Here is an 18,148-nt window from a genome sequence, read left to right on the forward strand (position 1 = left end):
GATTTGTAGGCGTTAGTCTTTAGCCTGGATGTAATAATAATTCCTTTATTTAGATATAAAACATATCTTTAAAAGATTGCACAAATCACATTGTGTACAGTTTTAAAAATAGAAAGTGATTGAAAGAGTAGAGAAAATTCAGCTGCCTATGTTAAAATCCACCTAGCTCCCAGCTCTTTTCCCGCCAGCTCAACATCCAGTGTCTTTATTTGAAAGTTTTTCCCAAATAACATTATGTACAGTTTTGTGAGAAAAAAAGTTTAAAGGGGAAACCCGTACAGACATAAATAGAATTAAAAAGAATTAAAAAAATAAATAAATAAATAAAATATAAATAAATAAATTAAATGAATAAGAATTTAAGCTGTTTTATAAAAGGTGACCTGGTGTGTCCCAAACATCTCCCACCATATTCAATTGCAAAATCAAAACCGTAGAGGGTACGTACGACAGAGTTTCGATTGGTGTTGTTAGCCCCCTGGTCAGTGGGAATTCTGTTACAGAACATTAATTAGTCAGAAGGACCAGTGGCAATGCCGTGGCAGTTTTCTTGATGTTAAGGTAGCGATACGCTTGTTGAATAAATTTGGCAATTTTTATATTTAAAACAGTATTGTCCGTGCACAAAGCGGCAATGATGGCATGCCTACAGGTCCGGACCCCCAACCTGTTCCATTCTAACCTGAGCATGCACCTGCGTTGGGGATTAAAGGTGGGGCAGATACAGACCACGCGCATAATTGATTCTATCGCTAACCCACATCCTCTACAGGTTGTGTCCCCCTCTGTGCGGCGCCAGATGGGTAGATTTTGAAGAAAGCGCCAGTCCCCCATTCTTAGGGCGATAAAGCAGCGTTTTAAATGGAGTGAAAAAGTGGTGGATAAATACTTAGCTGCGGATACTTGTTTGTAGGAGTTTACTACTGCCCAAGAATTAGCCTGGATGTGTTTTAGCAACATAAAAAGTGCCAGAAAACCCTAACTAGGTTTTGAAATCCTACATAGTATAAGGCCACCAGAGTGTGTTGTTTAAGGTCTATATTTTATAGAATTAGATTTCTTGGTATTCAATACATTTCAACGGGTACATTTCCAAATTTAGGACTTTTGTCAAATTGATACTGCTTTATAACATAGTCGAATTTAATGTAAAAACATGTTTTGCTCCTGATAAGGAAAATTTTTTTTCTCTTTGGTGCTGCTTCCAGTGATGGTAACTTGCTTATTGCAATTGATGGTGATTTAGTATTGTAGTTGGGAAAATTCCAGTGTTGCTGAGCAACAATAGTGCTTTTTGAACCATCGGCCAAGAGAATGTAAAGTATGTGCTTTGTCAATATTTACGGAACCAAATTTGGGTAGTGCGGAAGGGAACAAAGGGATCACAAGTGTCTGCATTATTGGTGGTACATTATGGTAAGGACGGGGCAGAGTATCTTAAGGATGCATCTTTTAATGTAGTCTAAAATACCTTAAACAAAACCTTAAGCCGTTATTTTTCTCAGAAAATATTCTTCACCCTTCGTACTTTTTCATTTGTTATTGAGTGAGAAATTCCCTGAATATGATTGGCTGTAATTGGGTGAGTACTCGTAGAAATTTTGATTTCGGAAATTTCATTCCATAAAACACACAGTACAGTGTAACTGATTAAAAACCTTTAAGCATTTAAAAAAATTATGTTAAGATGCAGTACATATTTGTTGAGTGTGAACAAGGAGTTCTAAAACCTGCAGTCTCACAAATTTAGGGTCCATGGCAAGAGGGCTAGCACAATCCATAATGTCAAAAATGTGTAAGACAATTAGCAAAACCAAATTAATATAGCACTAGAAACTCTAAAAATGTATGGTTTTATAGATGCTTTAAAATCATTTTTTGATGGACAAGAGTAGAAATACACTAAAATAGAAGGAAATATTTAAGAACAGTTAAAGTCTCAAACAAGCAAGAAGCGGGTCAAAAGGCAAGTAATATTGCGGTTTTAACAGCAATAACATTCATAGTAAAGTGCTAGTGCAGCCCTTCTAGTCAGAACTTAATCAAACGGTAATATAGCGTACACATTATAAAACTATTTGCATCGACTGCGGAATTTGCAGTCTAGCTGCCGTGTCTCTATCATTCTGTAAGTATTCAACAGCATTTAAAAGCAATATTGCTTATGGTAAGATACAAAAACATTCTGGCTAAAACCTAATACATAAAAGGTTGGAGCAAAAAACCCAAACTAGAAATGTAATTCGGACTAAAACTTTAGATCTTTATGCTTTCTCAGTAGCCCCACTGCATATAAATATTTGCTCAAGGGAAACACCGTGTTGGTTGATGTTACCCTTGAAACCCCTTAGAGCTTCTTGGTAGCATCTGAAGACAAGCCAAATGCATAGTGGTCGAATCTACTTGGCTTTTCGATTTGCATAGGCAGGACGAAAGTAATAGCACATTAATAATATTTCCCTAGGAAGACGAGAGGCACATTGTGCATATATCAGTAGGATCTGTTGGCCTTCCTGCAAGCCACAGAGATGTATATTGTGCCATAGTGGAAATCCAAGTCCAGGCTTTTTGCCAGCTGTGGTTGCGGTGAATCCAGACAGGGCTTATAATGTGGGGAATCCGTGATAAACAAGAACTCTTCTGATAAACTCCCCTGGGTGGGGTTATAAAGATTATTGGCTGTAATATAGTCTCACTCAGGGTCAGTAACTAAAAATTTGCATGCCCCCAGATTTCAGCACCATAGACTACTGATGGTTAGGCCTTTAAATTGTACACTTCCAAGGCGGGAGTAGGGCTTTTGTAAATGATGCCTGGTGTCTTTTGTAAATCGCCGAGCCTTGGTGCTGAAGCACAGCCCTCTGCCTTTTAGGTCGAGCCAGTGAAGCGAATGCGCTGCTCTGTGAGGCATGCTGTATTCAGATATGGACTTGAAGCTCCGCCTATATTTTTTATTGGCTCGTCATTGTCCTTTGTAAAACTGTAGCTTTTCATTGGTCGATAGGCTTAGTAGTCCCCCCTCAGTATCACTTTGTCTCATCTTGTATCCTCCCACAAGGACTGGCCCTCTTTGGTTTGGTACTTGGTAGGCTTTAATTACAGCCTCCAAGCACTATTTTGTTAAATAGTTTTCACCTGCCTGCGGTTGCAAGCAAGACACGCTCTCTCCTAAACCTGTGGCGGGCGCACCTTTTGGCTTCTTTGCGGCGCTTAACGCAGCACATGTTTCTTTTCTTCTATTTAATCACTTTTTTGCTGTATACAAGTGCCCTATGCCATGCTTTCATGTTAATAGAAGCTGTACCCCTTTCTTTAGATGAGCCGGGTCTAAAGAAAGGTCTGCAGCTGCGATTAAAGTGAAACCGCGGCATGGGGCGCTTTTACAAAAAAAAAAACATTTGTTTGTCCACTGACGTCATATCCATGGACGACATCAGGGCGGAGCCATGCAGTGCTGTCCCCCGGCGCGCAGAGGTACTGCTGAAGATTTTCTGGGTCCAGACAGGCACCTCTGGGAAATTACAAGTTACTGAATCTGCGGCTAGACTTTCGATATATCGGTGCCGAAGGTAAGTAACTTTTCCTTAAAGCTGAATGTAAAGGTTGTCCTCTTGGTTGCGTTTTGCTTCACTAAAATAAGTGAAAGGGAACATTTTCTGCATACCTTCCACACATCCTGTGTTTTTGCAGTCACAACTATTGTTTAAATTGGCCTACCAAAAGCAATGAAAGGCAGCATTGTTCGAGAGGAATAAAACGTAATTTGTGGTTGAGATGCAGTTGTAAATATTATTTAAAGCAGTCTAACTTAAATGAAAGCAGCATTGTCCCATACATTGCTCAAGCACAAAGCAAACGGACATCTGGCACAAACCTGTGGCCGCTTCAGATCTCCAATCCCACCCCCATGCCCCCACACACGTCAAACCTGTGCTTTGTGCACTGTATTTACTATGATAACAGAGTCTTCATGCCAGTTGAATGTCCACATATCCATATTAGTGAAAACTCACCCGCTTCATTGTTGTGAATGGATCTGAAGTAAAGTTCAGTGCACTTAAGACAATCTGCATATCAGTTTTAAAACTGTGCTTTGGGACTCGGTGATTTCTTTTTTGCTACTTCCTTTACAAAGCTGCTTCTAGAAGCCCCGTTTTGCTAAATGTTGTGTAAAAAGTAGATTGCAGCACAGCAGATGTTGATATTTGCAATGATGTCCAGTTGTGAAAACATGAGCACTCGGTAGGAGTGCTCAAACACAAAAAAACAGACATCTGGCACACACCATAGACATCTTGCAGCTTCAGATCTCTGATCCCTGCCTTGGCAGGGGGAAAGAAGCAACAGGAGATGAAGGACGGAGCGAGTGAAAATACAAGCAAACGTGTGGAGTGCTCCAACACAAAGAAAAAAGTAGCTCTTAAAACTGGAACCGTGGATGGACCCAAGTACTTGGTCCATGCTCTGGGGGGCTGCTAAACACAAGAGGCGTGGCGCATGCATGCCGTGGACAAACTGGAACGAAGGATTCAAAAGACACTATGGAGTTAACAAATGGTAAGCCTATGGCTATCTGAAGTGCACTGAATTGCAAGCATGTCTCTTCTAGAGAGTGGATATGCTGTCTAGGCGAGACCTAAATAGGGTCATTTAATTCAGAAGTACGTTCTACTGAACCAGGTTTTACATGTCATTGTTATTTCCAATCATGTCTCCCGTTAACCCGTTGACCGCGGCGGAAATTCTGCCGCTGTGTGTGTGAAATGATGAGTGGGCGTGGTTCGGACGCCCCTGGCCGTCCTCCGCACACGCCCACCGTGACGTCGGACACCGTCCGACGCATCGAACAGGTTAAACTGTGGTAGGATTGACGTGCTGATATTTACCAAAGGTAAATTGCGGATATGCCGATCAATGCATTTCTCATAATTATTTGTGTAGTGATCGTAATTTTGCCTTGCACTTGTAATAGGACAATGAGAATTCAATACAAGGCATTAAATGATTCTGTGTAGAAACATCTGTCTCAAAAGCACTGTATCTGTGGGGTAGTGTATGTATTGGAATTGACTAGAGAAGAATTTGATGCACTTTGCTGCTGTGGGTGTTAAGTGAGTGGAGACCTCACACCTATTTCAATATCGAAGCACAGTAGAGTTTTCCAGTATTGGTCACCTTATAAGCTGAGACTCATAATGAAGTGTTTTGTTAATTTTTCAACGTGAGAGTTGAAAGAACCATAAAACATTTATGAGCCATTGATGGTTTCCTAAAATAGACTTCAGGTCGTCTCTTCGGCACTGAATACAGTTCATGATGTTCTGAGGTAATGTAGACTATGTTGAGTGTGCCATATTGTTAGCGTGGGTTGGTGTGATGGTTTCATTTGCGGTCGAGAGCAGGCTTAGTCAAGAGATTTCTATGTAGAAATACTATTTCTGAAGTATTTTTTTTTTGTCCTCCTACGTGACACCAGCAAATATAACCTCTAAGTGGGATCACTCCGTGCTATTTGCACACTTAAATTACTTGGGTTACATTCCCTGTCCGTCCGGACTGCTAACTGCAGCTCCAGTTCCTTCTTTTTGATTCCTTCGAGGTCTTGAGATTCTCTTGTCTTTGATGATTTTCTTATAAAAGACATCATGGAGCTCAAAATACCCCTTAAGTACGCCTTGAAGGAATCCCAGACAAGTTGTTCAGTACCGGAACCTATATTGAAAAGGAAGAACTCAGATATGCTTTCTTTGATCTTGGACAAAGTCTGGTTTTTCAGCATAAGGGATCTGTCCAGGGTCCATCTGACCACAGTGGGCTTAATTCTGAAGTTCAATATAAGCTCTATCACTGAATGATCAGAGATACCTAGCGGTGAATGGATTACTGACACTAAGTCGGGGATTAAAGAACAGTCTAACAGGAAATAATCAATTCTTGAGTAGTGTTTATTTCTTGCTGTAGAAGGTATACTCTTTAAGAGCACCATACTTAACTCTCCATGCTTCTAAGATATTAAAGTCTTTCATAATATTTCTTAAAACTCGGAGGGAGTTTTTCGGGGTAGAATATTTTGCTCTGGACGTACGATCCAACATGCTATCAAAAAACAAATTAAAGTCCCCTCCTAATATTACTGGCGCATTGTACTGTAGTAAACTTCCCTCCAGCTTCAGAAGGAAGTTGGAGTTATCCTCGTTGGGACCATAATTCACCGGACAGGTATATGGGGCATTATCTATTAAAGCCGCCACTAACCATCTTCCGGACTGATCAGTGTCCCATTTCCGGACTTTTATCCCCTTGTTGGCTCTTGTAATTATAGCTACCCCCCTTGTTGCCCCCGTCTGCTTTGAACAGAGTACCTCTTCTACCCAACCTAGCTTACTAAAAACTTGTTTACACAGCTTTGCCTCTAAATGGGTTTCCTGTAGTAAACAGACTGAGGCCTCTGAATTTTTTTTTAATTCACACACCCTTGCTTGTTTTTTCACGCTCCCAACTCCATTGAGGTCCCAAGAAAGGAATTTTTTACTACTCAGCCTACTAGCAGCCATAATAGTCTATACAAAAAAGTGACATTCCCACCTTCCAATGTGCTGACTGACTTGCTGGTTTTTGCATTGTATGAGGATTTTTTATTCCCCCCAAGCCCCCCCCAAACCCATCCCTAACCCTCCTACAGGGATTTTTAAAGTATTTTCTGATATTTTATTTTAATTACTGAGTTACAGTTGTACATTTCCATAGACTTCTGTGTGAGTGAAGGTTTGGTGTTCTTAACTCCTCCAAGTTATGATGAGCTGTGACCTATTTTAAATCTATTTCCATTCACTAGTCTGTCTGGTACTGTTTTTGTAGGCTCGTCTATGTTGGTTTGTGAAAAGATTTTCAAAGTGCTGGTTTTCTGTATTGATACGCAAGGGAGAATTTCACAGATTTTTAGCTAACACATTGTACTTTGGAACAGCTTAACTTTAAACATTAAGGCACATTCAATGATAGGGCTTTGATTTTTAAAAATGTGGCCTTCATTTAGCCCTTGATGATGATCAACAGCTGAGGTTTATTTTTTCAGTTTTACTTCTTTATGGTGTGGCAGCTATTGCCAGACTATTATGTGAGCATCACTAGAGGGGGGCTGTGGCATCCCCATATGTTGGGATCCCGGAGTAAATGTTTCGATTGGGCAGAAGTTGTGTGCTCCACAAAAAAGTGCTTGCCCTCCATGCAATTGTGATTATTTTATTTATCTAGGTGCCTGAGGTTGAACTTTCAGAGGCACACACATGACATTGTGATTCTATTAAAGTGCTTAGATAACTAGATAATAAATGGGGGTTTTCTCTGGCAGCAGCACAGATAGGAGGACCACCTACATGTCTTTTTCTATGCTTGGCTTCACAGTGCATTCGTAAGCTTGGCCTATTGGCATTGCCAAAGATTGCTTTAATGCTTTAATATAAAAATTCGGAACTGTTTTTGTCTGTAGCCTTGCAAAGTTCCCAGACTTGCAATTCGAAACTCAAATTATTTGTAAGGGCTTTGCACAGCTACGGCGGCATTACCCCCACCCCACCACCACAAAATGCCAGCCCATGGTTTCATGATTCAGAAATCTTGTATCCGTATGTACAGTGGAATGCTGCAAAAAAAGGAATTCTCTCTGCCCACATCAGATCTGGGGGTGTTGCATAGAGTTCAGTCGCAAAATGATGTGAACCTGAATGATCGACGATGAATGATGTGAACCTTCTGTGCCTTCAAACGCCTAGTTTCTTTCTTCTTGCTATGCAGTTTTCTCGTCTTACCCATCTTTTAAATTCCAAACAGCAGCATCCTTTCGGAGAGCAGTTTGGAGAGCAGTTTGCTCCTGTAGTTGACCTTCAGTCCACATTTAGGTTCAGTACCTTAGAAGTCATTTGATTGCTTTACATTGTATATGGAGGAGGAGGAGGTTTGTTTCTAGCTGCAGTCCGTTCAGTTTTCAAACCACGTTTCTCACGATCATACACATTAGTCCGAGCTGATGCATTCTTGCACATAAACCCATCCATGTAAAAATACATTTGTACTGATTCTACAAAAACGAAAGTGCTTTCTGAGAGTTAAGTTTCATGCTTTGTGTGTTGTAATATATTCTGTTTTATTTAGTTAGGGTTGTTGAAGTACCAGATGTGTGTATGAATTCAAAGATAAGCTAAAGACTAATAGGTTTTGAAAATCTGCTAGTGTAGGGTGTCTTGATGCAAACGTGATACAAAGACATGTATCATCAACTACACTTGTATGCACACTTTGGCACCAGGACTAAAGGAATGTTATTGCATGCATACACACCCGTTAATGACCAGCTTGTTTATCGTGGTACTGATTCACAAATCTGCTGAAGAACTCGTATAGTTTTACCCCATTTATGGAAACCTTTTCTGAATTACCTAAAAAAGTGTAGTTCATTTCTGCTTGTAGAAATGTGGCAAAGTGCATTTGCATGCTATATTCTGTTGTAGTAGCCCCTTCCTCTACAGCCCCTTCCATAACACCTCATTTACATTTGCCTGGCAGAGAATACATTTGCAAGCATTTTACATGCACAAATTTGAGAGTCCGTGGACAAGGACAAGCCTTTGCTTGTCGACACAGCTAAACTTGCTCACATTGACATTTCACCACTGGCAGAATTTGAGTAAAAAACTATGTTCATAAATAAAAGCTCACTGTTGCTGATTATGTGATTTTAAGAATAGGGTATTTGTTGTTACAAGTTCTTTTATCCATAAAGGGATCTTCATTAATGTTAATAGTCACTGAATAGTAACACTCGTGTAGGACCCCGTATCATGGAGATATTCAGAGATTATGAATTTAATGAATGTAGCCTTGGTCGAGAACTAGTGTTACAGGTAAGCAGCATTTTCTTATTTACTCGCCTACATTGAACCTAGGTGAGACCTTTGGCTCCATAAAACCACAAGCCATTTATGTGGTGGACCATTTATCGTAGAATGGCTCACTTTTTACCCGCATTGAGACTCTAATCCTGGTGAAAGTAATTGGGTGTCTCTTATGGCCATATTTGGGCATTGACTGCTATAGCGATGGAAACCGTTTTACTGGTGGTATGCCTCACTGGTGATATGGAGGTGCTTTGATGTAGATTTGGAATTTTATTGGTTGGTGGCATAGACCTAGTTTCACATTTGCAGGTAGTACTTAGTATGGGCTAACATTTTCATCTTGAATTTCTTCACAAGGAGATCAGTTAAACCAATAAGGCCTTAGGCTGTATGTGGGTATATCAATCACCATTTGTCTCAATTTGTCCAGTAAAGTCCTAAAAGGTGAAGGACATCCATTTTTAAAGGTAAAGTACTGCGACCAAAACTTCCTTGACCACTTTGCAATGGGGGGGGGGGGGGGGCTGAAGAGTGAACATCCTCTTAGTTCCCATGACTCCCCCCTCCTATAATTTGAGTGCTCTGTTTCATGATGTGCGCGGGCGGCTGTTGGGAAATGTACTCAATGATCAGATGGACTTTTGTGGTTACTTCTAGCCAAGGGCATGTGAATAGAGTGGTGCATGTCTCTGCTGCACTGACTGCTGACTTCATTGTTGACACATGGTCAAAGAAAATGATATGGTGTGATACAATTACATGCGTCCTCATGAATCTTCATAAAACAGGAAAGTCAACTAACTGTTGAAGGCAAACGCATGATGGATTTCCTTTTAGTAGTAATCGTCGCTGCGATGTGATTCTTTTTGTAACAGTATTTACTTAGTGTGGTAACTCCCGTGGCTGTCTGCTAAAGGGTCTGGGACATTGGGAATAGGCAGCTAGCTATAACCAAAACTGCGTCCTTAAGCCAATCAGCCACTTGGCTTGTGACAGCATTGCACGACAAAGCAGCAGCTCTTCCTGTACTCCATTTCATTTGGAAGCTAATGTGCACCAGGTGCTCAACTAGATAACAGTCTAACTATAACGAATAACCAGCTAGTTCATATTCTTGTAAAAGTGTTGTGGACTGATGTTTAGAAATCTCAGCTGATACGAAAACTACAAAACACAGGTTTTGTCTCTGAGGATGTGAGAAGTGATACATTGGCTGTGAACTGAGAACCGTGAATTTACTGTGGAATGCTACTTTTCAATACCTTGGATTTATAGCCCATAGGTTGCTCTGTCTGTACATCCACATATGTAGATGCAGTGTGGTCTACTGGTTCTTCTGCACAGATTTCAGACTATTCCACTGGGATGGCTACACATGCTTTTTGAAGTGTGACACACACCAGTGATTGTGCATTGTAACAGACATGTATTCAGATGTTCAGCATTCCCGTTTGGTTGACTGCAAATTTCATTTTATTGATGACTGCTTCTCTTTTTTAATAGTGAAAATCCACTGCCTACGGTAGAGATTGCGATCCGTAACACAGGCGATGCTGACCAGTGGTGCCCCTTGCTAGAAACCTTGACAGATGCTGAGATGGAGAAGAAGATTCGTGACCAAGACAGAAACACCAGGTGCCACCGTCGTTTCATTCGCTTTTCCTTCCGGGCATCTCGCCGTGGTAGAATATAATACAGCCATGGCATCTATTCTCCTGAGAGCCAACTCAAAGGAATTTCAACTTGATGCTCCACAATATGAAAGCAAACCTGTATTCATACTTGTCTCTGTAAATGTTATGCTTTGGTGGATGACGTCTTTTTCAAGTACGATAAGTATTATGCTGGCACCTTGCAAGTGATTGTCAATATTTTAACTATATGCTGGTGGGATTGGGCATTTTTCCCAGTGCTGCACTAGTCTATTAGCACTTGAATACCTTTCCTCTCCCTAGCCTTTCCTTATCCTGCCACTTTAATTCCCCTCACAGTATGGGCTCCCCACTGTGCTTTTGTTTTTAACTTGTCAAACATTCCTTTAATTTGGTCTCCAAATTTCTCCTGCTTGTTTCGTCTCACATTGAGACATACCAATATCTTGCACCACTTTGCTGACCTATGGGATGGAGAAACGTTGGGGGAGTAACTGTTCTTGTCTAGAAATTGCAGCTCCTAATAATGTAAGGTTACTGAATAATCCGCTTTTAAATCGTATACTATGTGCCAAACCTACTCCCTGGTCATCTTGGATGCATTGCTTTTTTAATCCTGAGGAGCATAGTTGGTGTCTGTTGATCAAAGCACGTAGGTTTGAAGTGTTCTGTAGATTCAGTCATGTGCAAAGCCTTTCCATGGGTTTTTACACTCTAGGGATACCTATTAGCTGCATTGAATTCCAATAAGGTCAAGTTCGACTAGTCATTAAAATTAGGATTTAAGTATTCAGTTCCAAGGTCAAAAGTGGTAAGCAGAGCAACAAAATTCCCGAGCTGCCATTTTTTGTAGAAATTTACTAGCTTTTTTTTTTTTTTTTTAACCATCCAGCCAACACCAGTTGCCAAATGTATATTGAATTCACTGAATTAATCATGCAAGTTGTTGTTTGCTCCGTTTTTTCCTCATACTAAACTTGAAATCCTTCACTTTGTGAGAGGATTTAGAAACTTTGACTGAATACTTGCTGTTCCATTTTAAAAATGTACAGCACAGCTTATGTTTACAGTTTATTTTTTCCGGCCTGTACACCTATATGGCTCAACTGAATTTAGATATAGTGTCTGTATCTTGCCAAATTTCTGGTGGCCTTACTTTGCAGCTAGCAAAAAGTGAGTACATCTTAACTGAAATCTCACCAGTCTGACATACAAGGTTATGTCATTGCATTGCCCTTGCCAGAAGAGATTTGAAGGAACGTGTGTGGGCATTAGACTGTTACATGCCCAAATGCGTGTTCTTTTTCTAACGATAAGCCAATTAGACATTGAATTGTGTGTTTAGTAATTGGGCTGCAGTTTTTTTTTAACTAAGTTATTTTTTTGTATGTCTTTTCACGTCAACCAGACTGCAAAGCACTTTAGAACCACAGTATTTCGGGGATTGCCAAAAAATGTTCTCATCACCCGAAGTGTGTGATTCGTTCCAAACTGGAGAAAAAAAATCTAATCAGCGTTACTAAACGTGGACAAAAATTTATTTATTTATTAACAATGCGTAGCTGCCAAAAATCTCCATAGCTTTAACCACTTTGAGGACGTTAGTGGATAAGTAGATGTGGTTCATGGTACGAATCTATTGAGGGGACGTGTAGTTAAAATGTAGACTGGATTTACTAACTTGGCATGGAGTTTCCACCATTCTGTTCAGTTACTTATCTGTGTAGATTTTAGTCTTGTTAGTTGTGAACCTTTTACACTAATCGTATTCATGTATGGGACCGGATCCAACCCACTCATGTAATTTAGCCAGATGGCACCTTTCGGAGTGCTAGTAACTTGAACGCATTGCACTTTGTATTATGCTTTTATTGTGCCCCCTCTGATGGCGCTTGTGGAGGTAAGCCTTTGCCCATAAAAATATTTTTTGGGTGTGGTGGTGGTAGCTTTGTAAAAATGTGACCTTTGCATCTGTGCCTGGTCTGCTGCTTAACGTCTGGGTCATGTCCATTCATCGACCCATTTTATATTTGTAACCTTTGTTGGAATGGCGTTGAAACCACAAGCTGCATTCTCCCTGTGCACAACTTCCCCAGGCAATGGCCCAGTGATGCTGTTAGCAAGGAACATGCAGTTTTGTTTCAAATGCATTTGTCTGGTGAAGCAGTGCAGTCTTTTGGCTAGATGGAAGTGCAGAAGGTCTTATTTTTCCAAGCAATGAGAAATTTATTGTGTGGCTTTTGTTTGAATTACTGGAGGGCCACTCTTATAGAAGCTACCCCAGTTCCATTTGCGTAAAGAATAAAGTTCGTCTAAAAACCTCCTTTTCATTTACGTTGCCCCTCTTCTCTTTTCCTCCCTATAGGCGTATGAGACGTCTTGCCAACACAGCTCCAGCCTGGTAAACGAAACCTTGAGTAGACATCCCGGAGATGTAATTACCTAACTCCCTGACCCCTTTTATAAAAATGTAAAAAAAGAAAAAAAACGAGAAAAAAGGACTTAATATTGGATTGAAACAACTGTTTTAAGAACTTGGGAGGACAGGGGGAGGGGCGCACACATTCCACTTTCGAGGCAGTAAAAAGCTGCTAAGCACCGATTTTCCCCCTTTCCTCCCACTTGCATCACCCCATGTTTTTTACAGGTAGTGATGCGTTAGTGCTACATGACACTGGAAGACCTGTGACAGATGTCCCAAGCCCTCCTATATACCTGTGTACGTGACCTCTGTAAAGAGTTTGTTGTTTATTTTTTTGTTTTTTATTTGTATAGGTGCCGTGAGCACTTCTAGAGCTTTTTAAATAAAAAAGGAATGCACAATTTGATTTTTCGGAGTTTTGTTATTTTGTCTTCATGACTGGTTGATACTGGTGTACATTGGACACGATTTTCTGCTGCAAAATTCCCTTAAATGGATAATAGCCACTTGGTAATCCTGTGCTTTGAGCTGCATGTACTTATTCAAAGTCTGTGATTTGTGTTTACTAGTTGGACAAGTATTGCCTAGAAAGTGAACAAGCATTTGCAATGCAATGGTCTCGCCTTTAGGAAACTTTACAGTATTTAGCCATGTAGCACATTATCTTGGGTCAGAGGCGCAAATAGAGTCAAATTTCGGGGGGGTGGGGGACGGCTAAGAAAAAATTTCGGGGGGGGGGGGGGGCTGAATCTATAGGCGATCAGCAGAGTCGAGCTGCAGGGGCTCTTAAAAGGGGTGAAACAACAAAGCCCCATTAACATGCACAAGATCTTTTAAAGACCTGTGAAGTGCTCGGGTGCGGCTGTGAGCGGGCCCGGGAAGTGTCTCATCCCGGGCTGCCACACATGACAGGGGGGGGCTGATGCCCTTTTAGGCCAATGGATGTTGCACGCCTGTCTTGGGTGTTATATTAACTCTTCTCATTTAGCCTTACACAACTGCTATAACCGGATGAAAAGCGCATTTGTTCTCAGTGGTGCGCCATGGAAAGGGGTTAAGGTAACTGTTAGTCCCAAAGATTTAAGTTTTACAAAAACCAACATACATTGACAAAGTGAAAATTGGTTAACAGCGATGTTTGAAGTGCACACACTGGTCCAAGGAGGCAGTGCATATCACGTGACCCCTCTTGGGGTCTGACGGGATACTCTGAGCTTTGGGCGAATGCTGTTGTAGTCTATGGGCTTTGCAAGGTTTGAGAAGATTGTGCTTGTGTCCTAGCAGGGCTGTGGGGTCTGACATGGCTTTTCTTGTGATCCAGGACCGCAGTAACTGCTTTTGTGGTGAAAGGGGGGCTGCTGGCCACAGGTAAGTAACCACTCTTGATGGAGGGATAATGTGAGGTGGCTGCTTCTGGCCTTTGAGTGAGATTGTGGCGAATGTGTGACCATTCTTTAGTAAACGATGCTGTGGGTCTGAGACAACACCTCTTGTGGTTCTCGGGTTGTGAGATTTCAGGTGGCTGTCTTTGTGGTGCAGATGTCCTGCGAGCTCATGCGTGACTGCGCTTGATACCCAGAGCGGGTTTGTGGCAGATTTAAGTGTTCTTGCAGTTGAAGTGAAGCTGCTTTGCTTGGGATAACTACCCTTGTGGTTCATGAGGCCTCTGGTGTCTCTAGCAAGTGCTGATCCAAGTGTCTGTGGGCCAGAGGGTCTGGGGAATATGAGATGACACATTTAGCAGTTTAGGGAGGCTCTTTGGTTTAGCCACGAAAGGGCTGGAATCGTTTTTTTTCTTTATTGGGTTCATTAACCCAATACCCTGAAAGATTTAATGTCGGATCTGGGCAGGATTAAGTTGTTGAGTTCCATCGCCCCCCCCACCCCAACTCCCCTAAATACTTCATCCAAATGGACGTGGTACTTGGGATGTTGCGTGCATCGGAGCTGAGGGGTGGTGTTTCACCTGTCCTTTCTCTGAGCCTTGAGATGGTAACCTCTCACATTAACAGGTTGTGGCGGGTGATCATAACACAGCTCTATGGAGATGTTGGAATTTTTGATTTTAATAAGGTGATCAGATGCTCCATGTCACTGGAACACCACTTTCAATTCTTGGACTTTGCTTTTACATATAAGTGATTTCTGGGAGTTGTACTCTTCGTTAATTGTAATTGAGAAAACCGAACCAGATCATAACAGTGTATAAAAGCAAAATATAGGAATGGAAAAGTAGTCTCTCAGTGACACAGGGTCATCTGGTCACCCTAGATTTGATCCCAGTCTCTCCTACTGGAGGAAGACTTTGTAGCCCAACAAGAATGGTGTATGATCGAAGGTTACCGCTGTTGCTGTCTGTGTGCTTGGGCATTGAGGATATGTGAGCAGCAACTATCTAAATTGTATGTTAAAGCCCCTGAACCAGAAATCTCTATCTAACCAACCTGTGTACTTCCTCAAAACGTTAAAACTAAGTAAATGCACAGAGTAGGTAGGAATGAGCTTCAAGTCTTCTGAAAATCACGCAACTCAAGTCTTCTGGCTTTTTCTATAAGTAACACACATATGGTGCCTGACAATAAGGCACTTATGTTTCTTTTGTAGCCTACTGGTCTCCGATGAGGATCACAGGTCTCCAGTGTCTGACTGCGTTGTAAGTAATGACTAGATGGGCTCATTCAGCTAGTAATGGAATGATTAGTAATGGTTGCATCTCCAGGAGCGGGGGTCGCCCACTGAGGCCAGTGATTCGGAGTTTGAGAACAGTTATTTATGTCCCCCAGGCCCATGGGTGAGCAGTTAATCAATGGAGTGCTCGTCTTTGCGCTGTAGTACTTGTAGTTCTGATTTTTATAATGAAGTTAACAGAACTACAAGTCGTAGAATGCAAAGAGAAATCCTTAACTTTGTGAATTTCCCAGTGATGGGGCTGGGAGACTTGAATTTCCCAGTAATGGGGCTGGGAGACTTGAAGTGCAGGAATAGGTACTGGGGATCAGATTGTCGGAGGGTGGTTTGGTGAACGCCCTACTAACATCTTAACCTGTATATCCTATCTAAGGACAGTGGATAGGAGTGAACATGGTCTGTTTCTGCAGCTCGGGTTATAGGGAGGAGGGGGTTCACAGGGAAAGTCCTGTGCCAGAAACCGAGGGCGTGTCTATTTCTAGCCGGTGTTATTGTAGGTTATTAGCGTCAGTGGCCCTCTAGGGGCAGAGGGGCATTTCAACGCCTTACGACATGCTTGGAAACGGACTCCCATGGAGCTCGTGTTTGCAGAAAGAACGGCCCTTTCTGTGGGCGTACGTGTCCAGTACAGGTACAGATTAGAGCGAAACAGAGTCCAGTGCCTCCTTTTAGAGCAGTTTCCGGTGTTAGCTTGCAGGCCATGCCATTCCATCCCCGGAGAGGGATTACGTTTGAGCAGATTTAGCCAGATGCATTAATGCCATCTGTGGGCACTTTAATCAACCGATCTTTCTGGCACGTTTTGTTGTGTGGTGCCGGCTTTTACCCACCAAATACCCCCGTCATGTCTGACACACTCCGGATATCTTGCCTTTTTGGGGGAGTGCACTTTCTATCCTCGGATTTGTACAGCCATATGCACCTCATATGAAACTGCAAATCCCACAATACAATAGGAGATTTAGAAAGGGCCAGTTTGTCACACATGCTAATGGGCCACGTTTCATCTCTGTGGGATGATGGCTTTTTCTTGTGGTTTTATCGGACTGGTTGAGTGTGAAGTGTGCCTTCCATGGATTAGTAGGCTGGGGCAGCTTCAAAGGGCCAGCTTTAATGACGTGTGGGTAAAAGTCCTGGTGCTCGGGGAACGAGCCTGAAGGGCTGTGGCAAACCGTTTACGTCATTACGGCCAGTGCATGCTTCCGTGACCCCACAGCCCTACAGGTTACCGAAGCAGTTGGTGACTGCATCAGACGCAAAATAAATCGACAATACTCTGAAAAAAATGCAGAAAGTAAAGAAATTTGACTTATTTGAAACCGCATGTTACAGATTAGGTTTAGCAAAACTCAATTTTGTCAAATTTCAATATAAAGGCAAAAGTAGTGCAGAACATGCCAATGCTCTTTTTGGAAGTTAAATGTGAACTCCAGAAGACAAACCAGGCAGACGGGGGGGAGGGGGTGGGGTGCTTTTCCAGTCTGTGTGATTCTCGCTAAAAGTATGTAGGCGGGGAGTATGACCTGGACACCAGCAAGCGCGAGGAGGGAGCATTGAGGCCCGACTTGCTGCTGGCATAAAAGGTTGCTACGGACCAATATTTACTAACAAGAGGAGCTGCCCTGTACGACGCGTACAGGCTTCTCCATGTGGCATTTCCTCCCCAGATCTCCCTAAAGCTTCGCTTCGAAGGGACACCTACGGCCGGACACAGACAGCGCCCCTGACAGCCCGCAGAGCCCCTCGGAGGCCCCGCCCGTCTTGACGCCGCCACGAGCCGGACCCACATCAGGCGCCCTGCTGAGCCCTGTCCCGGTCTGCCGCTGTCCACCACATTTGTTCACGGCAACCCCTACCAAGGTACTGTACATAGTGTGCTCGAGGGCGCACATCGCTGACTCGAAGGTCCGCCCCTCGTGAAACCTGTTGCTGGATGTTAACCCCTTGCAGGGCCGAGTAATCTGCCGGTGTCCCAGTAACACGAAGTGCACCAAACAGCTCCTTAAAAATGCATGCCAAGGCGGAGGCCGGAAGGGGGAAAGCGAAGAGGTAGCAAAAGGTACATAACAGGAGGAATAGACTGGGACCTCGGCAAGAGGGAGGGTGTGGGGGGCGGGACTTAAAAAATGAGACCGAAACGCCCACGGATCGCATCAAGCCAGGGAAAAGAGTAATTGACACACATCTCTTCCAATGGCTAGCCTCCATTTACGAAGCTAGCCAATGGAAGAGAGAGGCGGGTTAAAGCCCCACACTGTTGAAGTCATGAAGTCTTCGGCTCCGCCCCTCCCACTGCTTCGCAGTGGGACGTTCGCCTCGACCTAAAAACGTATGTACATTTTTTACAATGTACGTTTGTACAAGTTAAGAGTTCGAACAGTAACAAGGCTGAGGGGGTGGGCTGTGACCGTATAGTTGATCTGCGTTGTTACATCTTGCGATCCAATTCTACCTATTTTGTTTTTACTGCCCTTTGCTTCATGTCTCCAACT

General features: G+C 42.5%; 1 protein-coding gene across 2 annotated transcripts in view; it reads left to right on the forward strand.

The window, feature by feature from the left end:
* Nucleotides 1-13,374, forward strand: part of SMARCB1 (SWI/SNF related BAF chromatin remodeling complex subunit B1) — a 73,122-nt gene extending 59,748 nt beyond the window's left edge. The window contains exons 8-9 of one of the 2 annotated variants that reach the window (XM_086942747.1): nt 10,398-10,529; nt 12,912-13,374. In XM_086942747.1, the coding sequence (XP_086798873.1) occupies nt 10,398-10,529; nt 12,912-12,951 (172 nt within the window). In that variant the 3' untranslated portion in view covers nt 12,952-13,374. Of the gene's footprint in view, nt 1-10,397; nt 10,706-12,911 lie in introns of those variants that run through there. The other variant, XM_086942746.1, reaches the window with a different exon arrangement.
* The last annotated feature ends 4,774 nt before the right edge of the window (nt 13,375-18,148 follow it).

The sequence above is a fragment of the Lissotriton vulgaris genome, chromosome 11 (assembly GCF_964263255.1).
Source record: "Lissotriton vulgaris chromosome 11, aLisVul1.2, whole genome shotgun sequence".
In the NCBI taxonomy this organism is placed as follows: domain Eukaryota; kingdom Metazoa; phylum Chordata; class Amphibia; order Caudata; family Salamandridae; genus Lissotriton; species Lissotriton vulgaris.